A 24,089-nucleotide genomic window follows, 5' to 3' on the forward strand; every position below is an offset into this window, starting at 1 on the left:
TATGAGCATGTACAATACTCAATACTTGGTTGGAGCTCCTTTTGCCTCAATTACTGCGTGAATGCGGCGTGGCATGGAGTCGATGAGTTTCTGGCACTGCTCAGGTGTTATGAGAGCCCAGGTTGCTCTGATAGTGGCCTTCAACTCTTCTGCGTTTTTGGGTCTGGCATTCTGCATCTTCCTTTTCACAATACCCCACAGATTTTCTATGGGGCTAAGGTCAGGGGAGTTGGCGGGCCAATTTAGAACAGAAATACCATGGTCCGTAAACCAGGCACGGGTAGATTTTGCGCTGTGTGGACCCTAGATCTCAGGAAACAGAGTGGACCGACACCAGCAGATGACATGGCACCCCAAACCATCACTGATGGTGGAAACTTTACACTAGACTTCAGGCAACGTGGATCCTGTGCCTCTCCTGTCTTCCTCCAGACTCTGGGACTTCGATTTCCAAAGGAAATGCAAAATTTGCATGGTTGGGTGATGGTTTGGGGTGCCATGTCATCTGCTGGTGTCGGTCCTCTCTGTTTCCTGAGATCCAGGGTCAACGCAGCCGTCTACCAGCAAGTTTTAGAGCACTTCATGCTTCCTGCTGCTGACCTGCTCTATGGAGATGGAGATTTCAAGTTCCAACAGGACTTGGCGCCTGCACACAGCGCAAAATCTACCCGTGCCTGGTTTACGGACCATGGTATTTCTGTTCTAAATTGGCCCGCCAACTCCCCTGACCTTAGCCCCATAGAAAATCTGTGGGGTATTGTGAAAAGGAAGATGCAGAATGCCAGACCCAAAAACGCAGAAGAGTTGAAGGCCACTATCAGAGCAACCTGGGCTCTCATAACACCTGAGCAGTGCCAGAAACTCATCGACTCCATGCCACGCCGCATTAACGCAGTAATTGAGGCAAAAGGGGCTCCAACCAAGTATTGAGTATTGTACATGCTCATATTTTTCATTTTCATACTTTTCAGTTGGCCAACATTTCTAAAAATCCCTTTTTTGTATTAGCCTTAAGTAATATTCTAATTTTGTGACACACGGAATTTTGGATTTCATTTGTTGCCACTTCAAATCATCAAAATTAAATGAAATAAACATTTGAATGCATCAGTCTGTGTGCAATGAATAAATATAATGTACAAGTTACACCTTTTAAATGCAATTACTGAAATAAATCAAGTTTTTCAAAATATTCTAATTTACTGGCTTTTACCTGTATATATATATATGTATAAAGTACCAATGATTGTCACACACACACACACACACACTCAGAGTGGCGGAATTATTTTCTGCATTTGACCCATCACCCTTGATCACCCCCTGGGAGGTGAGGGGAGCAGTGAGCAGCAGCGGTGGCCGCGCTTGGGAATCATTTGTGGTGATTTAACCCCCAATTCCAACCCTTGATGCTGAGTGCCAAGCAGGGAGGTAATGGCTCCCATTTTTTTATAGTCTTTGGTATGACTTGGGTGGGGTTTGACATATATATATATTAGAGATGCGCGGTTTGCGGACACAACCGCGGAGTCCGCGGATTATCCGCGGATCGAGCGGATGAAATTTAAAAAAATAAGATTTTATCCGCTCGCGGGTCGGGTCGGGCGGATTAATTAGATTTGTTTTGTTTTTTTTTTTGTTTTTTTGTTTTTTTGCGGGTGGCAGTTAAACCAATTGGTAAATATATATACATAGTTAAATGTTGTTACCCACATACGAAAAACGAGCAGGCACCTGCAGCATATGCCACAACAGAAGAAAAAAAAAAAAAGAGATGGACACTTTTACGGAGCGGAGGGACGCCTCGCCGGGGTCCGGGACCGAGGCTCCTTCCCCCGAGAGGGCCCCACCGGGAGCCGTAGCTGAGGCGATCCGCGAGAAGGGCCCGACGCACGTCCAGGGTCACTACCGCGCCCACCGCACCGACACCCCGCCTCGTCCGCTTTCGCCGCGGCCGGCGTCACGCGCAGCAGGTAAGCAGCTTACCTGCCCGCCACCCCCGTGGCCGGGGGCTCGTAACATGGGTCACTCCGCGCGCTCCGCCCGCGCAGCTTACCTGCTTGCTCGCAAAATGATTATTAGCATTCAGACAGGTTAAAATGTTGCTAAAACCATCACTTTTCTATCAGTCACAGTGACTTTTCAAAACAAAAATATTACAGCAAAAATCATATGGGTTGATTGACATGTTTATTCTGTAAGCTAACTTCAATAGTTTGAAATTATTTTGACAGTTAATGCCAGTTATCCTGTCAACCTTTCACAAGACTTCAATTTGTTAATTGAAAGCATAAATAGTATAAACACTTTTAACAGTATGTCGTGCTGTGAAATACAGCCGACAGGATGGCGCACCAAACACGAAGCAAGGCCATGGTGCAGGAGAACAAAGGACTTCTTTCATTTAAGGTTTGTGATAAACCATCAAACTCATTCGTTAAAAGGACTCTATAGTAATATAAAGCGAATTTTTCTGGACATTATCATGCAAGAAAAGTTTATTTTTGGGATCGCGATCACCGCGTAATGATTTTTAAAGGTTGCATTACATTATTAACTGTCCCATGTGATCAGCCAGTGCGATTGGAAGTCCATGCTCAATTATTGCCTCCGTAAATAAAACTTCGGCATTTATCACATCCAAAGAATCTGTTTGGGCGACGAAAAACGTTGAAAGTTTTCCACTTGTATCGCTGGCAACGGCATTAGACTTGTGTTTTTTTGTCCCAACGTGGTCTTTTACATCGCTAATTCCTCCGTGTCCGATCGAAAAATCTTGTCTGCACAAGGTGCAATTCGCGTAGTTTTCACCCATTTTTTTTTTTTTTTATTAATATTAGATATATAACAACGGGCGGATGGCGGGCGGGTGCAGTTCTGATCAAACGTTACATCGGGTGGATGGCGGATGGTTGACGACTTTCTGCCGCGGTTGCGGATGAAATAAATTGCCTATCCGCGCATCTCTAATATATATATATATATATATATATATATATATATATATATATATATATATAGTATAAAAATGACATAAATAATATGGAATACTATAGTATAGAATACAATACTGTATACAAAATACTATAGTATAAAATACTATACTAATGTGCATACGTTCCTGCGAGGGCTGTGAGGTGATTTTAATGGTGTGTGAGTGACATGAGCAGCACAGGTCATGTGTGCCAGACGCACAACAACAAAACAGGTGCACAGATGAAAGATCCTCACGCACCTTTGACAGATGGAGCTCTAACCCAGTGAAGTCACCAGCTGCTCCAGCGTGATTAGTGACCGTGTGCCTTGGTCCACTTTAACCCTTGCATGACTACATGTGTGCGTGCGTGCGCGCGTGCGCGTGCAGGAGATGACGCAGCCGGGTGGAGGCACTTTCTCTCTCTCTCAGCAGCAGGCAGCTTCAGTCGCTGTCCAAGGTGCTGAAAGAGGAGCATCGTCTTTTGCAGCTTCGGTCGCTGTCCAAGGTGCTGAAGAGGGACATCGTCTTCCTCAGCTTCAGTCGTTGTCCAAGGTGCTGAAAGAGGAGCATCGTCGTTGCAGCTTCAGTCGCTGTCCAAGGTTCTGAAGAGGAGCAGCGTCCTCCTCAGCGTCAGTCGCTGTTCAAGGTGCTGAAGAGGAGCAGCGTCTTCCTCAGCTTCGGTCGCTGTCCATCGTGCTGATGAGGAGCAGCGTCTTCTGCAGCTTTAGTCGCTGTCCAAGGTGCTGAAGAGGAGCATCGTCTTCCTCCTCAGCTTCGGTCGCTGTCCAAGGTTCTGAAAGAGGAGCATCGTCTGATGAAAATGTAAGATAGGTTTAGCGCCCTTCCTTCCACGTGTGCATGCAGGGATTGTCGAGCCTCCAGCGGACGCAACAAGATAGATTTTTCCCTCCACAAAATCATGTTGTTGGACCTGCGCCTGCATGGCTGGGATTAAACCTTGAGGGACTCCAGTGAGCGATGTCATTTCTCAGAGGTGAGTCAGCTAAAGGGGGAATTTGACGCAGAGCATACTTCAACGTGGACGACATGTAAACACGGAGCAGCTGCAGCTTTGCTGCTGATTGTTCAATGTCACCAAATTTTAATCGCAGAGGATTGTAGTTTTTTTTTTTTTCTTCTTCTTTCTTGGAGGCTGAACAAGTTCTCCATAACACACATCGACCACTGCAGATTCCTAAAGAAACACAACGGTGAGTTTCTACTTTTTCATCTCTTGTAACAAATACATTCACTATAACAAATACATCTACTGTAACAATTACAATCATTATAACAAATAAATCTACAAACCCCGTTTCCATATGAGTTGGGAAATTGTGTTGGATGTAAATATAAACAGAATACAATGATTTGCGAATCATTTTCAAGCCATATTCAGTTGAATATGCTACAAAGACAACATATTTGATGTTCAAACTCATAAACGTTTTGTTTTTTTTGCAAATAATCATTAACTTTAGAATTTGATGGCAGCAACATGTGACAAAGAAGTTGGGAAAGGTGGCAATAAATACTGATAAAGTTGAGGAATGCTCATCAAACACTTATTTGGAACATCCCACAGGTGTGCAGGCTAATTGGGAACAGGTGGGTGCCATGATTGGGTATAAAAGTAGATTCCATGAAATGCTCAGTCATTCACAAACAAGGATGGGGCGAGGGTCACCACTTTGTCAACAGATGCGCGAGCAAATTGTTGAACAGTTTAAGAAAAACCTTTCTCAAGCAGCTATTGCAAGGAATTTAGGGATTTCACCATCTACGCTCCGTAATATCATCAAAGGGTTCAGAGAATCTGGAGAAATCACTGCACGTAAGCAGCTAAGCCCGTGACCTTCCATCCCTCAGGCTGTACTGCATCAACAAGCGACATCAGTGTGAAAAGGATATCACCACATGGGCTAAATAACACTTCAGAAAACCACTGTCAGTAACTACAGTTGGTCGCTACATCTGTAAGTGCAAGTTAAAACTCTCCTATGCAAGGCGGAAACCGTTTATCAACAACACCCAGAAACGCCGTCGACTTCGCTGGGTCTGAGCTCATCTAAGATGGACTGATACAAAGTGGAAAAGTGTTCTGTGGTCTGACGAGTCCACATTTCAAATTGTTTTTGGAAACTGTGGACGTCGTGTCCACCGGACCAAAGAGGAAAAGAACCATCCGGATTGTTCTAGGCGCAAAGTGTAAAAGGCAGCATGTGTGATGGTATGGGGGTGTATTAGTGACCAAGACATGGGTAACTTACACATCTGTGAAGGCACCATTAATGCTGAAAGGTACATACAGCTTTTGGAGCAACATATGTTGCCATCCAAGCAACGTTACCATGGACGCCCCTGCTTATTTCAGCAAGACAATGCCAAGCCACGTGTTACATCAACATGGCTTCATAGTAAAAGAGTGCGGGTACTAGACTGGCCTGCCTGTAGTCCAGACCTGTCTCCCATTGAAAATGTGAAGCCTAAAATAGCACAACGGAGACCCCCGGACTGTTGAACAACTTAAGCTGTACATCAAGCAAGAATGGGAAAGAATTCCACCTGAGAAGCTTCAAAAATGTGTCTCCTCAGTTCCCAAACCTCTACTGAGTGTTGTTAAAAGGAAAGGCCATGTAACACAGTGGTGAACATGCCCTTTCCCAACTACTTTGGCACGTGTTGCAGCCATGAAATTCTAAGTTAATTATTATTTGAAAAAAAATAAATAAAGTTTATGAGTTTGAACATCAAATATGTTGTCTTTGTAGCATATTCAACTGAATATGGCTTGAAAAGGATTTGCAAGTCATTGTATTCCGTTTATATTTACATCTAACACAATTTCCCAACTCATATGGAAACGGGGTTTGTACTATAACAGGAGTTCTTAACCTTTTGTATGTCAGGGGCCAACTTTTCCACTACAGAGAGGCCCAGGACCCACTCAAATACCAACGCTGAAATAATAATTGTACTCTTGATATGAATCATATTCAATTATATGCAACCTAGTTTGTCAAATCATATGAAATCAAAAATATGTATCATAAAACTTGGGCTACGTCAGGCTGATTACAACAATTAATATTAACCAGAGGCAGCACGGTGGAGGAGGGGTTAGTGCATCTGCCTCACAATACGAAGGTCCTGAGTAGTCTTGGGTTCAATCCCGGGCTCGGGATCTTTCTGTGTGGAGTTTGCATGTTCTCCCCGTGACTGCGTGGGTTCCCTCCGGGTACTCCGGCTTCCTCCCACCTCCAAAGACATGCACCTGGGGATAGGTTGATTGGCAACACTAAATGGTCCCTAGTGTGTGAATGTGAGTGTGAATGTTGTCTGTCTATCTGTGTTGGCCCTGCGATGAGGTGGCGACTTGTCCAGGGTGTACCCCGCCTTCCGCCCGATTGTAGCTGAGATAGGCTCCAGCGCCCCCCGCGACCCCAAAGGGAATAAGCGGTAGAAAATGGGATGGATATTAACCAGAAATGCTGCATAAGAAGGCACACAAAAAATGGACATACATACAACTATGTTGAGCTAAAATAAACTAAAATGTTTCTTGAATACAATTACAATAAAATTAAAGTGCTCATGAAAATACAACTTCACCACTTTAGTCATAGATTTTGCACTTAAGAAACTTCTCTATGACTTTAGCTGCAGACTTCTTCTGTTTGTTTGATGTTGTCATTACTGCCACAAGTGGTGTAAAAGTGAATTACACCTGAGTACTTGTGTGATGATGTCATTACTGCCACAAGTGGTGTAAAAGTGTATTACACCTGAGTACTTGTGTGATGTTGTCATTACTGCCACAAGTGGTGTAAAAGTGTACTACACCTGAGTACTTGTGTGATGTCATTACTGCCACAAGTGGTGTAAAAGTGTATTACACCTGAGTACTTGTGTGATGATGTCATTACTGCCACAAGTGGTGTAAAGGTGTATTACACCTGAGTACTTGTGTGATGTTGTCATTACTGCCACAAGTGGTGTAAAGGTGTATTACACCTGAGTACTTGTGTGATGATGTCATTACTGCCACAAGTGGTGTAAAAGTGTATTACACCTGAGTACTTGTGTGATGATGTCATTACTGCCACAAGTGGTGTAAAAGTGTATTACACCTGAGTACTTGTGTGATGATGTCATTACTGCCACAAGTGGTGTAAAAGTGTATTACACCCGAGTACTTGTGTGATGTTGTCATTACTGCCACAAGTGGTGTAAAAGTGTATTACACCCGAGTACTTGTGTGATGATGTCATTACTGCCACAAGTGGTGTAAAAGTGTATTACACCTGAGTACTTGTGTGATGTTGTCATTACTGCCACAAGTGGTGTAAAAGTGTATTACACCTGAGTACTTGTGTGATGATGTCATTACTGCCACAAGTGGTGTAAAAGTGTATTACACCTGAGTACTTGTGTGATGATGTCATTACTGCCACAAGTGGTGTAAAAGTGTATTACACCTGAGTACTTGTGTGATGATGTCATTACTGCCACAAGTGGTGTAAAAGTGTATTACACCTGAGTACTTGTGTGATGATGTCATTACTGCCACAAGTGGTGTAAAAGTGTATTACACCTGAGTACTTGTGTGATGATGTCATTACTGCCACAAGTGGTGTAAAAGTGTATTACACCTGAGTACTTGTGTGATGTTGTCATTACTGCCACAAGTGGTGTGAAAGTGTATTACACCTGAGTACTTGTGTGATGATGTCATTACTGCCACAAGTGGTGTAAAAGTGTATTACACCTGAGTACTTGTGTGATGATGTCATTACTGCCACAAGTGGTGTAAAAGTGTATTACACCTGAGTACTTGTGTGATGTTGTCATTACTGCCACAAGTGGTGTAAAAGTGTATTACACCTGAGTACTTGTGTGATGATGTCATTACTGCCACAAGTGGTGTAAAAGTGTATTACACCTGAGTACTTGTGTGATGATGTCATTACTGCCACAAGTGGTGTAAAAGTGTATTACACCTGAGTACTTGTGTGATGATGTCATTACTGCCACAAGTGGTGTAAAAGTGTATTACACCTGAGTACTTGTGTGATGATGTCATTACTGCCACAAGTGGTGTAAAAGTGTATTACACCTGAGTACTTGTGTGATGATGTCATTACTGCCACAAGTGGTGTAAAAGTGAATTACACCTGAGTACTTGTGTGATGATGTCATTACTGCCACAAGTGGTGTAAAAGTGTATTACACCTGAGTACTTGTGTGATGATGTCATTACTGCCACAAGTGGTGTAAAAGTGTATTACACCTGAGTTCTTGTGTGATGTTGTCATTACTGCCACAAGTGGTGTAAAAGTGTATTACACCTGAGTACACCACTTGTGGCAGTAATGACAACATCACACAAGTACTCAGGTGTAATACACTTTTACACCACTTGTGGCAGTAATGACAACATCACACAAGTACTCAGGTGTAATACACTTTTACACCACTTGTGGCAGTAATGACAACATCACACAAGTACTCAGGTGTAATACACTTTTACACCACTTGTGGCAGTAATGACAACATCACACAAGTACTCAGGTGTAATACACTTTTACACCACTTGTGGCAGTAATGACAACATCACACAAGTACTCAGGTGTAATACACTTTTACACCACTTGTGGCAGTAATGACATCATCACACAAGTACTCAAGTGTAATACACTTTTACACCACTTGTGGCAGTAATGACATCATCACACAAGTACTCAGGTGTAATACACTTTTACACCACTTGTGGCAGTAATGACATCATCACACAAGTACTCAGGTGTAATACACTTTTACACCACTTGTGGCAGTAATGACATCATCACACAAGTACTCAGGTGTAATACACTTTTACACCACTTGTGGCAGTAATGACATCATCACACAAGTACTCAGGTGTAATACACTTTTACACCACTTGTGGCAGTAATGACATCATCACACAGAAATCTGGAGCTGAAGTCAGTGAAATGTTTAAGGCGCAGAAATGATGACTACATTTTATTGACATTTTAGGAAAAAATAAAATATTTCTAATTAGCCTGACCTAAGTCTAAGGTTTATGTGTTAAATAAATAATATTGTTTGTGATTAACACATGTTTTCATATAAGTTATATGTAATTACTAAATATGATTAAAACCAAGATAAATATGACTAATTCAATGTTAATGTTTGAGTGGGTTCTGTAGTGGAAATGTTGGGCCCCCGGGTCAAAAGGGTTAAGAACTCCTGGATTCAAGCGTAACTACAAAGTGTAAGTGAAAGTGAAGATGTTGTACTCGGGTACCAATTTGAAGATTTCCTTTTGCCGTTTAAATATGCACATTTAAAAAAAGATGTCATAATTGAAGTGAATTATATTTTTATAGTGCTTTTCTCTAGTGACTCAAAGCGCTTTTACGTAGTAAAACACAATATCTAAGTTACATTTGATGCCTCAAATACTGAACAGATGTTTACCTTATCCCAATAAACATCTGTTCAGTATTTGAACATAAAAGTGTTTGATTGTGAGCCATTAAAAATTTAAAAAAAAGCAACTATCAAACCCACAAACGCTGGCTGAGTAACAACAATATGAACATTACACCAGTGTGAGTGGCACTGGGAGCAGGTGGGTAAAGTGTCTTGCCCAAGGACACAACAGCAGTGACTAGGATGGCGGAAGCAGGGATTGAACCTGGAACCCTCAAGTTGCTGGCACGGCCACTCTACCAACCGAGCTATACCGCCCTATAAACTTTAATACAGCCCAGAAAGTTGAATAATCAGCTTTTTCATATCAATAGCAATGTCTGAGAGCACCTGTAAGCCCTAAAACACATAGCAAGTTATTAGTCATCAACACACCTGTAAGCCCTAGAACACATAGCACGTTATTAGTCATCAACACACCTATAAGCCCTAGAACACATAGAGAGTTATTAGTCATCAACACACCTGTAAGCCCTAGAACACATAGCAAGTTATTAGTCATCAACACACCTGTAAGCCCTAAAATACATAGCAAGTTATTAGTCATCAACACACCTGTAAGCCCTAGAACACATAGCAAGTTATTAGTCATCAACACACCTGTAAGCCCTACAACACATAGCAAGTTATTAGTCATCAAAGCTGACCTTTCAGCATTTTGGAACCAGGACCAGGTGAAAAAATAAAAAGATTAAGTTTATGGCAAAGTCATTTACCATTGTACATAACTGTGGTGCGTTCAAAGACCCTTGATTCAAGTTAGAAATCAGGTGTTTAGTTTTGAAAGACAGGCAGAGATAACTTCCTATTGTGCATCCTACAGTCTACGTACTGTGTCTTTAAACAGTCTACGTACTGTGTCTTTAAACAGTCTACGTACTGTGTCTTTAAACCATGAAGTCAAGGTGAAACACAATGTTTAGATGAGTGGTGTGTTCCCAAGATGGAGGAGGCAACGTGCAGGACAAATTATTTCATGATGATCAGGACAAAGAAAGAAAGATGAGTGAAAAAAGCCAAGCAAAGGGGAGGCTGCATGTGCAGAAACCAAAGTGAAAGTGAAAGTGAAAGGTGAAAAAGAACAAAAGGGAAATGGTGGAATAAAACAAAACTCACAGCAGGAGGTAAGAGCGTCCGCATGAAGAACAAACAATTCAACTTAACAAGTCTTGATCACTAACAATATACAGCTGAGGGGGAAGGCATGTGTCAAGTAGGTGTGACAAACACCAACACAACAGGAAGTGCCACCAAAATAAGAGCGTAGGACAGGAACAAGCACTAAACACAGAAGAACACCAACATAACAGGAAGTGTCACCAAAATAAGAGCATAGGACAGAAACAAGCACTAAAAAAAGAATAACACCAACACAACAGGAAGTGCCACCAAAATAAGAGCACAGGACAGGAACAATCACTAAACAAAGAACAACACCAACATAACAGGAAGTGTCACCAAAATAAGAGCGCAGGACAGGAACAAGCACTAAACACAGAGAGAACACCAACACAACAGGAAGTGTCACCAAAATAAGAGCATAGGACAGGAACAAGCACTAAACACAGAGAGAACACCAACACAACAGGAAGTGCCACCAAAATAAGAGCGTAGGACAGGAACAAGCCCTAAGCACAGAGAGAACACCAACACAACAGGAAGTGCCACCAAAATAAGAGCGTAGGACAGGAACAAGGACTAAACACAGAAGAACACCAACACAACAGGAAGTGCCACCAAAATAAGAGCGTAGGACAGGAACAAGGACTAAACACAGAAGAACACCAACACAACAGGAAGTGCCACCAAAATAAGAGCGTAGGACAGGAACAAGCACTAAACAAAGAATAACACCAACATAACAGGAAGTGTCACCAAAATAAGAGCGTAGGACAGGAACAAGCACTAAACACAGAATAACACCAACATAACAGGAAGTGTCACCAAAATAAGAGCGTAGGACAGAAACACGCACTAAACACAGAAGAACACCAACACAACAAGAAGTGCCACCAAAATAAGAGCACAGGACAGGAACAATCACTAAACAAAGAAGAACACCAACATAACAGGAAGTACCACCAAAATAAGAGCGTAAGACAGGAACAAGCACTAAACACAGAGAGAACACCAACACAACAGGCGGTGCCACCCAAATAAGAGCGTAGGACAGGAACAAGCACTAAACACAGAAGAACACCAACATAACAGGAAGTGTCACCAAAATAAGAGCGTAGGACAGGAACAAGCACTATACAAAGAATAACACCAACATAACAGGAAGTGTCACCAAAATAAGAGCATAGGACAGGAACACGCACTAAACACAGAAGAACACCAACACAACAGGAAGTGCCACCAAAATAAGAGCACAGGACAGGAACAATCACTAAACAAAGAAGAACACCAACATAACAGGAAGTGTCACCAAAATAAGAGCGTAGAACAGGAACAAGCACTAAACACAGAGAGAACACCAACACAACTGGAAGTGCCACCAAAATAAGAGCGTAGGACAGGAACAAGCCCTAAGCACAGAGAGAACACCAACACAACAGGAAGTGCCACCAAAATAAGAGCGTAGGACAGGAACAAGGACTAAACACAGAAGAACACCAACACAACAGGAAGTGTCACCAAAATAAGAGCGTAGGACAGGAACAAGCACTAAACAAAGAATAACACCAACATAACAGGAAGTGTCACCAAAATAAGAGCGTAGGACAGGAACAAGCACTAAACACAGAATAACACCAACATAACAGGAAGTGTCACCAAAATAAGAGCGTAGGACAGAAACACGCACTAAACACAGAAGAACACCAACACAACAAGAAGTGCCACCAAAATAAGAGCACAGGACAGGAACAATCACTAAACAAAGAAGAACACCAACATAACAGGAAGTACCACCAAAATAAGAGCGTAAGACAGGAACAAGCACTAAACACAGAGAGAACACCAACACAACAGGCGGTGCCACCCAAATAAGAGCGTAGGACAGGAACAAGCACTAAACACAGAAGAACACCAACATAACAGGAAGTGTCACCAAAATAAGAGCGTAGGACAGGAACAAGCACTATACAAAGAATAACACCAACATAACAGGAAGTGTCACCAAAATAAGAGCATAGGACAGGAACACGCACTAAACACAGAAGAACACCAACACAACAGGAAGTGCCACCAAAATAAGAGCACAGGACAGGAACAATCACTAAACAAAGAAGAACACCAACATAACAGGAAGTGTCACCAAAATAAGAGCGTAGAACAGGAACAAGCACTAAACACAGAGAGAACACCAACACAACTGGAAGTGCCACCAAAATAAGAGCGTAGGACAGGAACAAGCACTAAGCACAGAGAGAACACCAACACAACAGGAAGTGCCACCAAAATAAGAGCGTAGGACAGGAACAAGCACTAAGCACAGAGAGAACACCAACACAACAGGAAGTGCCACCAAAATAAGAGCGTAGGACAGGAACAAGCACTAAGCACAGAGAGAACACCAACACAACAGGAAGTGCCACCAAAATAAGAGCGTAGGACAGGAACAAGGACTAAACAAAGAAGAACACCAACACAACAGGAAGTGTCACCAAAATAAGAGCGTAGGATAGGAACAAGCACTTAACACAAAAGAACACCAACACAACAGGAAGTGCCACCAAAATAATAGCGTAGAACAGGATCAAGCACTAAACACAGAAGAACACCAACACAACAGGAAGTACCACCAAAATAAGAGCGTAAGACAGGAACAAGCACTAAACACAGAGAGAACACCAACACAACAGGAAGTGCCACCCAAATAAGGCGTAGGACAGGGACAAGCACTAAACACAGAAGAACACCAACATAACAGGAAGTGTCACCAAAATAAGAGCGTAGGACAGGAACAAGCACTAAACAAAGAATAACACCAACATAACAGGGAGTGTCACCAAAATAAGAGCGTAGGACAGGAACACGCACTAGACACAGAAGAACACCAACACAACAGGAAGTGCCACCAAAATAAGAGCACAGGACAGGAACAATCACTAAACAAAGAACAACACCAACATAACAGGAAGTGTCACCAAAATAAGAGCATAGGACAGGAACAAGCACTAAACACAGAGAGAACACCAACACAACAGGAAGTGCCACCAAAATAAGAGCGTAGGACAGGAACAAGCACTAAACACAGAGAGAACACCAACACAACAGGAAGTGCCACCAAAATAAGAGCGTAGGACAGGAACAAGCACTTAACACAAAAGAACACCAACACAACAGGAAGTGCCACCAAAATAAGAGCACAGGACAGGAACAAGCACTAAACAAAGAACAACGCCAACATAACAGGAAGTGTCACCAAAATAAGAGCGTAGAACAGGATCAAGCACTAAACACAGAAGAACACCAACACAACAGGAAGTGCCACCAAAATAAATCACATGACCATATCACCCTGACATGTCCTTCCAGCTGCCAGTCACGTGACCACGGGGAGAATGGCGCCTGATTTAAGGTTTCCAGCGGCGGTGTAAGGATGACATTCCCCTAAAGTGGTTAAGGATGGGCCCCGCCCTCTCGGCCGCCCTGGTCTTCCTACTGGCCCTCGGCCCCGCCGCCCGGCTGGCGAGCCAGGAGGATTACGCGGGTGACGAGGCCGAGCGGACGGCGGGCGACAGCCTGGTGTTCGATGACTACCGGGGCAAAGGCTGCGTGGACGACAGCGGCTTCGTGTACAAGCTCGGGACACGCTTCTACCCGGGTCACTCCAGCTGCCCGTGTGAGTGCACGGAGGACGGGCCGGTGTGCGACCAGCCCGACTGCCCCAGACTCCACCCCAAGTGCACCAAGGTGGAGCACAATGGCTGCTGCCCCGAGTGCAAGGAGGTCAAGAACTTCTGCGAGTACCGAGGGAAAACCTACAAAATCCTGGAGGAGTTCAAGGTCAGTTGAAGTTCATCTTGCAACGCAATGCATTGTGGGTCTGCTCAAACTCCAGGCCCGGGGTCCAGATCTGGGCCGCCCCGTGAGAGCCTGGAGATAATATTTGTAAATGAAGTACTTGATCTTTTCTGACGAAATCTATTTCTTTTTCTATCATGACAGAAACAAATATACACGCACATTTTTCAAACTTTAATAATATATATAATATATAAGCCACGCCCACTACATGTTTAGAAGAAACATATTATTTTCCATATATTATCTGCAGCAAACTATAAGTCACAAATATATATTGTGAAATTAATTATTTACAAAAATATATTATATAATTGTGTTTGCATACCTTTGTCAGTAACAGGGCAGTAAAATGGCTGATCAAACAAAACAGAAGCCATGGTCATGGACCCACTAGCTGCGCAAGCTTGCTCTCCACTCAGCTAAACAGACTCAATAATAATTAAAGCTGCAAGCAGCGTTGTTCGGGCCCGCGTATTTGGCAGGTGCTAGTCCTAAGTGTCCCAATACTTTTGTCTACTTTTAGTCTGAAGTGTCCCAAGACTTTAGTCTAGTGTACCTACCTTGTCTGCATTGTGTGGGCACGTTGGTGCTTCCTGCTTTTGAGCAGCCATCTTAAAAAAACAGCACCGCAGGAGCATCAGTGCAGCGGGTCTTTGAAGGGTCATAAAATCAAAACCGGAGCAGGTATCACAACTCTTTCACCAACTTTTAATCAGAAGGGTTCAATCTCTCTCCTGTGTTAGTTTGAAGCCGAAACAACAAACGCGCTCAGAGGAGATAATGTTTGAAGAAAGGTGACAGGTTTTTTAAAAAATGTTGTGTTGAAGGGGGAATAGCAAACTTCCTGTTCATTTTTGCTGGGGGTAGTCAATTTATGAAATGTAGGTCTAAGTGAGACCTACGGAGAGGTTTTTGTTTCATGTCTCTCCGACCTTCCCAGTGGGAGTTACAGGCAGTTTTGTATTTTTCTTCTTCCGAGGAGCAGTTTTTTCTCTGTTTTATTCAAAAAATTAAGTAGAGCGCAATTTTTGAATTTGGGGTTAGGTTTTTTTATTAGATCACAGTTTTAGCCAGTCCTGATGTGTGCGTTCAGTTTGGTGAGTTTTGAAGCATGTTAAGGGGGTCAAATTACAGCTGAAATAGGCAAAAGTGACTGATTTTACTAAAATTTAGTGTTGAAGGGGGAATAGCAAACTTCCTGTAGATTTTTCCCCGAGAAAATAAATTAATAAAATTTAAGTCTAAGTGAGACCTACATAGAGGTTTTTGTTTCATGTCTCTACGACATTCGTACGGGGAGTTAGAACAAGTTTACTTGGTAGGGGGCGCTAGAGCGCAATTTTGAGTTTTGGGGTTTGGTATTTTTACCAAAGAGTTTTGTTCGAGTTTTTTTTATATGTGCGTCAACTTTGCTGAGTTTTGAAGCATGTTATGGGGGTGAAAGTAGTGCGCAAAGCTGCGGAACAATAAGAAAGAATAATAATAATAATAATTAAACCTTAGAAATTCAATAGGTCCTTATGTCCCATTGCATAAGGACTCCCTGTGGGAGTCCTTTTGCAATGGGCCATTGCGGGCCCTAATAATAATAAAACCTTAGAAATTCAATAGGTCCTTATGTCCCATTGCATAAGGACTCCCTGTGGGAGTCCTTTTGCAATGGGCCATGGCGGGCCCTAATAATAATAAAACCTTAGAAATTCAATAGGTCCTTATGTCCAATTGCATAAGGACTCCCTGTGGGAGTCCTTTTGCAATGGGCCATTGCGGGCCCTAATAATAATAAAACCTTAGAAATTCAATAGGTCCTTATGTCCCATTGCATAAGGACTCCCTGTGGGAGTCCTTTTGCAATGGGCCATTGCGGGCCCTAATAATAATAAAACCTTAGAAATTCAATAGGTCCTTATGTCCCATTGCATAAGGACTCCCTGTGGGAGTCCTTTTGCAATGGGCCATTGCGGGCCCTAATAATAAAACCTTAGAAATTCAATAGGTCCTTATGTCCCATTGCATAAGGACTCCCTGTGGGAGTCCTTTTGCAATGGGCCATTGCGGGCCCTAATAATTCACTGGTTTAAATGTAACTTAGATATTGGGCTTCACTATGTAAAGCGCTTTGAGTCACTAGAGAAAAGCGCTATATAAATATAATTCACCTCACCTCACCACCTCAATAACTTCACAATGACTGAATTTACTGAGGAATTAGTGAAAGTGAAACAATACAAAAAGAATGTAAGTTAATAATACAAACACATTACATTACGATAGCAGGTAGAAATATGCATGAAAACACTCCTACAGACATCACACATGGGACACTTTAGTAAGTAGGAATAGTTTTAGTTATATTGTAAAACTTACAAACGTTGCTTGGAGTGATGAATGAAGAATCCATAGGAGTAGAAACGCTATGGACAGCACTTCTACTTGCGGTTGAAAGCATTAAATTGAAAGCCACTGCAGATGCAAACTTGTCCAAAATATGGCGCCATTTTACAAACGATATCACAACTTTTTTTACTGTATTTGTTTGAACTCTTTGCATTATAGCCGTTAGCGAAGAAACATATCCATAAATGAACCTCACCGTTTTAAAAGCCACAGGGTTCAAAGTGGAGGAAAAAAGCAGCGTCTAACAGTCCAGAATGTATTGAAATAACATTATACATAATATTATAGAAACCCCAACAGCAGTGAAGTTGTCAGGTTGTGTAAATGGTAAATAAAAAGAGAATACAACAAATCCTTTTCAACTTATATTCAATTGAATAGACTGCAAAGACAAGATATTTCATGTTCACACTGACAAACTTTCTTATTTTTTGCAAATAATCATGAACTTAGAATTTAATGGCAGCAACACATTGCAAAAAAGCATGTTCACCACTGTGTTACATGGCCTTTCTTTTTAACAACACCCAGTAAAGGTTTGGGAACTGAGAAGACACATTTTTGAAGTGGAATTCTTTCCCATTCTTGCTTGATGTACAGCTTAAGTTGTTCCTTCTGCTATTTTAGCCTTCACACATTTTCAATGTCTGGACTACAGGCAGGCCAGTCTAGTACCCGCACTCTTTTACTAGGAAGCCACACTGTTGTAACACCTGGCTTGGCATTGTCTTGCTGAAATAAGCAGGGGCGTCCACGACAACATTGCTCCAAAAGCTGTATGTACCTTTCAGCATTAATGGTGCCTTCACAGATGTGTAAGTTACCCATGTCTTGGCCACTAATACACCCCCATACCATCACACATGCTGCCTTTTACACTTTGCGCCTAGAACAGTCCGGATGGTTCATTTTCTCCACAGTTTCCAAAAACAATTTGAAATGTGCACTCGTCAGACCACAGAACACTTTTCCACTTTGTATCAGTCCATCTTAGATGAGCTCAGGCCCAGCGAAGCCGACGGCGTTTCTGGGTGTTGTTGATAAACGGTTTTCGCCTTGCATAGGAGAGTTTTAACTTGCACTTACAGATGTAGCCACCAACTGTAGTTACTGACAGTGGGTTTCTGAAGTGTTCCTGAGCCCATGTGGTGATATCCTTTACACACTGATGTGGCTTGTTGATGCAGTACAGCCTGAGGGATCAAAGGTCACGGGCTTAGCTGCTTACGTGCAGTGATTTCTCCACATTCTCTGAACCCTTTGATGATATTACGGAGCGTAGATGGTGAAATCACTAAATTCCTTGCAATAGCTGCTTGAGAAAGGTTTTTCTTAAACTGTTCAACAATTTGCTCACGCATTTGTATGACAAAGTGGTGACCCTCGCCCCATCCTTGTTTGTGAATGACTGAGCATTTCATGGAATCTACTTTTATACCCAATCATGGCACCCACCTGTTCCCAATTAGCCTGCACACCTGTGGGATGTTCCAAATAAGTCTTTGATGAGCATTCCTCAACTTTATCAGTATTTATTGCCACCTTTCCCAACTTCTTTGTCACGTGTTGCTGCCATCAAATTCTAAAGTTAATGATTATTTGCAAAAAAAATAAAGTTTATGAGTTTGAACATCAAATATGTTGTCTTTGTAGCATATTCAATTGAATATGGCTTGAAAAGGATTTGCAAATCATTGTATTCCGTTTATATTTACATCTAACACAATTTCCCAACTCATATGGAAACGGGGTTTGTAGATGAGCTCGGGCCCAGCCAAGTGTTTCTGGGTGTTGTTGATAAATACCTTTGGCTTAAAATAATTCAAACCGCGATTCTTATTGATCTTATTCACAATTCAATTTTTTATTTGAATGAGAATCTTTTTTTTTTTTTTTTGTGGCAGGCAATCAAAGCGCACAGGAAATGGAAACTAAAAGTAAGAGTGCTGGAAAGGAAATAGGTATAATAAACCCTGTCATGGAGGGTCATGACAGAAATAAAGCAAGGACCATTAAGACTCTCGTTGGCCAAGACGGTGATGAGCAGAGAGACACAACACAATCACCAAGAGGGCAGTGGAGCTTCCATTTACAAACTTCACTGCTTTTTAAAGAGGGTTTGTAAATGGAAATGTTTGTATAGTGAAACAACGAGTGACTAACACACTACTGTGCCCTGCTTTTTGCCTGCAGGCGTGACACAAAATGAAGCAATGAAGCGCTCGTACACAGAGACTTACTGTAGTTGGCTCCATCTAAAAGTTCATAAAGTTAGCAAATAGAGAAGTTTGTAAATCAAACTTTTACTCTATGCAACAAAAAATCAGCAAAATCTTGTCTTTTTTTTGGGTTCAAAACAAAATGAAATGTTTTATTTGAGTCAGAGACACAATCAACTTACTTAATTAGACTGAAAAGTGAGCACAAGGTAGGTTGAGAATGTTGCTGCTTGCAGGTCAGGATTGTGAATATGACATCATATGACATCATCAGCATCATATGACATCATATGACATCATCAGCATTAATTAGATGATTATCTTGCACTATGAATGAACCTTCTCCTTCCAATTGATGACATTTCAATCTTACCTAACAATCAGAACAAAAGGAAAAAGATCTTTCCAAATGTTGAATATGTCCACACATTTATGCAGCCTTCACAATAAAACAACTCTCTAACAAACAAGTATGCATGTGCAGCCTTCACAATAAAACGACTCTCTAACTAACAAGTATGCATGTGCAGCCTTCACAATAAAACGACTCTCTAACTAACAAGTATGCATGTGCAGCCTTCACAATAAAACGACTCTCTAACTAACAAGTATGCATGTGCAGCCTTCAAAATAAAACAACTCTCTAATTAACAAGTATGCATGTGCAGCCTTCACAATAAAACAACTCTCTAACTAACGAGTATGCGTGTGCAGCCTTCACAATAAAACAACTCTCTAACTAACAAGTATGAGTGTGCAGCCTTCACAATAAAACAACTCTCTAACTAACAAGTATGCATGTGCAGCCTTCACAATAAAACGACTCTCTACCTAACAAGTATGCGTGTGCAGCCTTCACAATAAAACAACTCTCTAACTAACAAGTATGCGTGTGCAGCCTTCACAATAAAACAACTCTCTAACTAACAAGTATGCATGTGCAGCCTTCACAATAAAACAACTCTCTAACTAACAAGTATGCATGTGCAGCCTTCACAATAAAACAACTCTCTGACTAACAAGTATGCATGTGCAGCCTTCACAATAAAACAACTCTCTAACTAACAAGCATGCATGTGCAGCCTTCACAATAAAACGACTCTCTAACTAACAAGTATGCATGTGCAGCCTTCACAATAAAACAACTCTCTAACTAACAAGTATGCATGTGCAGCCTTCACAATAAAACAACTCTCTAACAAACAAGTATGCATGTGCAGCCTTCACAATAAAACAACTCTCTAACTAACAAGTATGCATGTGCAGCCTTCACAATAAAACGACTCTCTAACTAACAATTATGCATGTGCAGCCTTCACAATAAAACAACTCTCTAACTAACAAGTATGCATGTGCAGCCTTCACAATAAAAAAAACTCTCTAACAATTATGCATGTGCAGCCTTCACAATAAAACAACTCTCTAACTAACAAGTATGCATGTGCAGCCTTCACAATAAAACAACTCTCTAACTCACAAGTATGCGTGTGCAGCCTTCACAATAAAACAACTCTAACTAACAAGTATGCATGTGCAGCCTTCACAATAAAACGACTCTCTAACTAACAAGTATGCATGTGCAGCCTTCACAATAAAACAACTCTCTAACTAACAAGTATGCATGTGCAGCCTTCACAATAAAACAACTCTCTAACTAACAAGTATGCATGTGCAGCCTTCACAATAAAACGACTCTCTAACTAACAAGTATGCATGTGCAGCCTTCACAATAAAACGACTCTCTAACTAACAAGTATGCATGTGCAGCCTTCACAATAAAACAACTCTCTGACTAACAAGTATGCATGTGCAGCCTTCACAATAAAACAACTCTCTAACTAACGAGTATGCATGTGCAGCCTTCACAATAAAACAACTCTCTAACAAGTATGCATGTGCAGCCTTCACAATAAAACAACTCTCTAACTAACAAGTATGCATGTGCAGCCTTCACAATAAAACGACTCTCTAACTAACAAGTATGCATTTGCAGCCTTCACATTAAAACGACTCTCTAACTAACAAGTATGCATGTGCAGCCTTCACAATAAAACGACTCTCTAACTAACAAGTATGCATGTGCAGCCTTCACAATAAAACAACTCTCTAACTAACAAGTATGCATGTGCAGCCTTCACAATAAAACAACTCTCTAACAAACAAGTATGCATGTGCAGCCTTCACAATAAAACAACTCTCTAATTAACAAGTATGCATGTGCAGCCTTCACAATAGAAAAACTCTCTAACTCACAAGTATGCATGTGCAGCCTTCACAATAAAACAACTCTCTAACTAACAAGTATGCATGTGCAGCCTTCACAATAAAACAACTCTCTAACTCACAAGTATGCATTTGCAGCCTTCACAATAAAACGACTCTCTAACTAACAAGTATGCATGTGCAGCCTTCACAATAAAACAACTCTCTAACTCACAAGTATGCATTTGCAGCCTTCACAATAAAACGACTCTCTAACTAACAAGTATGCGTGTGCAGCCTTCACAATAAAACAACTCTCTAACTAACAAGTATGCGTGTGCAGCCTTCACAATAAAACAACTCTCTGACTAACAAGTATGCATGTGCAGCCTTCACAATAAAACGACTCTCTAACTAACAAGTATGCATGTGCAGCCTTCACAATAAAACGACTCTCTAACTAACAAGTATGCGTGTGCAGCCTTCACAATAAAACAACTCTCTGACTAACAAGTATGCATGTGCAGCCTTCACAATAAAACAACTCTCTAACTAAAAAGTATGCATGTGCAGCCTTCACAATAAAACAACTCTCTAACTAACAAGTATGCATGTGCAGCCTTCACAATAAAACAACTCTCTAACTAACAAGTATGCATGTGCAGCCTTCACAATAAAACGACTCTCTAACTAACAAGTATGCAAGTGCAGCCTTCACAATAAAACAACTCTCTGACTAACAAGTATGCAAGTGCAGCCTTCACAATAAAACGACTCTCTAACTAACAAGTATGCATGTGCGGCCTTCACAATAAAACAACTCTCTGACTAACAAGTATGCAAGTGCAGCCTTCACAATAAAACGACTCTCTAACTAACAAGTATGCATGTGCGGCCTTCACAATAAAACAACTCTCTGACTAACAAGTATGCATGTGCAGCTTTCACAATAAAATAACTCTCTAACTAACAAGTATGCATGTGCAGCCTTCACAATAAAACAACTCTCTAACTAACAATTATGCATTTGCAGCCTTCACAATAAAACGACTCTCTAACTAACAAGTATGCATGTGCAGCCTTCACAATAAAACAACTCTCTAACTAACAAGTATGCATGTGCAGCCTTCACAATAAAACGACTCTCTAACTAACAAGCATGCATGTGCAACCTTCACAATAAAACAACTCTCTAACTAACAAGTATGCATGTGCAGCCTTCACAATAAAACAACTCTCTAACTAACAAGTATGCATGTGCAGCCTTCACAATAAAACAACTCTCTAACTAACAAGTATGCATGTGCAGCCTTCACAATAAAACGACTCTCTAACTAACAAGTATGCATGTGCAGCCTTCACAATAAAACGACTCTCTAACTAACAAGTATGCATGTGCAGCCTTCACAATAAAACGACTCTCTAACTAACAAGTATGCATGTGCAGTCTCCACAATAAAACAACTCTCTAACTAACAAGTATGCATGTGCAGCCTTCACAATAAAACAACTCTCTAACTAACAAGTATGCATGTGCAGCCTTCACAATAAAACGACTCTCTAACTAACAAGTATGCATGTGCAGCCTTCACAATAAAGCAACTCTCTAACAAACAAGTATGCATGTGCAGCCTTCACAATAAAGCAACTCTCTAACAAACAAGTATGCATGTGCAGCCTTCACAATAAAACAACTCTCTAACAAACAAGTATGCATGTGCAGCCTTCACAATAAAACAACTCTCTAACTAACAAGTATGCATGTGCAGCCTTCACAATAAAACGACTCTCTAACTAACAAGTATGCATGTGCAGCCTTCACAATAAAACGACTCTCTAACTAACAAGTATGCATGTGCAGCCTTCACAATAAAACAACTCTCTAACTCACAAGTATGCATGTGCAGCCTTCACAATAAAACAACTCTCTAACTAACAAGTATGCATGTGCAGCCTTCACAATAAAACAACTCTCTAACTAACGAGTATGCATGTGCAGCCTTCACAATAAAACAACTCTCTAACAAACGAGTATGCATGTGCAGCCTTCACAATAAAACAACTCTCTAACTAACAAGTATGCATGTGCAGCCTTCACAATAAAGCAACTCTCTAACTAACAAGTATGCATGTGCAGCCTTCACAATAAAGCAACTCTCTAACAAACAAGTATGCATGTGCAGCCTTCACAATAAAACGACTCTCTAACTAACAAGTATGCATGTGCAGCCTTCACAATAAAACAACTCTCTAACTAACAAGTATGCATGTGCAGCCTTCACAATAAAGCAACTCTCTAACAAACAAGTATGCATGTGCAGCCTTCACAATAAAACGACTCTCTAACTAACAAGTATGCATGTGCAGCCTTCACAATAAAACAACTCTCTAACTAACAAGTATGCATGTGCAGCCTTCACAATATAACAACTCTCTAACTAACAAGAATGCATGTGCAGCCTTCACAATAAAACGACTCTCTAACTAACAAGTATGCATGTGCAGCCTTCACAATAAAACAACTCTCTAACTAACAAGTATGCATGTGCAGCCTTCACAATAAAACGACTCTCTAACTAACAAGTATGCATGTGCAGCCTTCACAATAAAACAACTCTCTAACTAACAAGTATGCATGTGCAGCCTTCACAATAAAACAACTCTCTGACTAACAAGTATGCAAGTGCAGCCTTCACAATAAAACGACTCTCTAACTAACAAGTATGCATGTGCGGCCTTCACAATAAAACAACTCTCTAACTAACAAGTATGCATGTGCAGCCTTCACAATAAAACGACTCTCTAACTAACAAGTATGC

The 24,089-nt window shown here is 41.3% G+C and overlaps 1 protein-coding gene across 2 annotated transcripts in view; it reads left to right on the forward strand.

Moving 5' to 3' along the window:
- Window positions 1–3,757: 3,757 nt before the first annotated feature.
- Window positions 3,758–24,089, forward strand: part of vwc2l (von Willebrand factor C domain containing 2 like) — a 68,387-nt gene continuing 48,055 nt past the window's right edge. Inside the window, exons 1-3 of one of the 2 annotated variants that reach the window (XM_061971829.2) lie at window positions 3,758–3,971; window positions 4,130–4,188; window positions 13,961–14,431. In XM_061971829.2, the coding sequence (XP_061827813.1) occupies window positions 14,051–14,431 (381 nt within the window). In that variant the 5' untranslated portion in view covers window positions 3,758–3,971; window positions 4,130–4,188; window positions 13,961–14,050. Of the gene's footprint in view, window positions 4,189–13,960; window positions 14,432–24,089 lie in introns of both variants that reach the window. The other variant, XM_061971828.2, reaches the window with a different exon arrangement.

This window comes from Nerophis lumbriciformis, linkage group LG13 (genome assembly GCF_033978685.3).
Source record: "Nerophis lumbriciformis linkage group LG13, RoL_Nlum_v2.1, whole genome shotgun sequence".
Lineage (NCBI taxonomy): Eukaryota > Metazoa > Chordata > Actinopteri > Syngnathiformes > Syngnathidae > Nerophis > Nerophis lumbriciformis.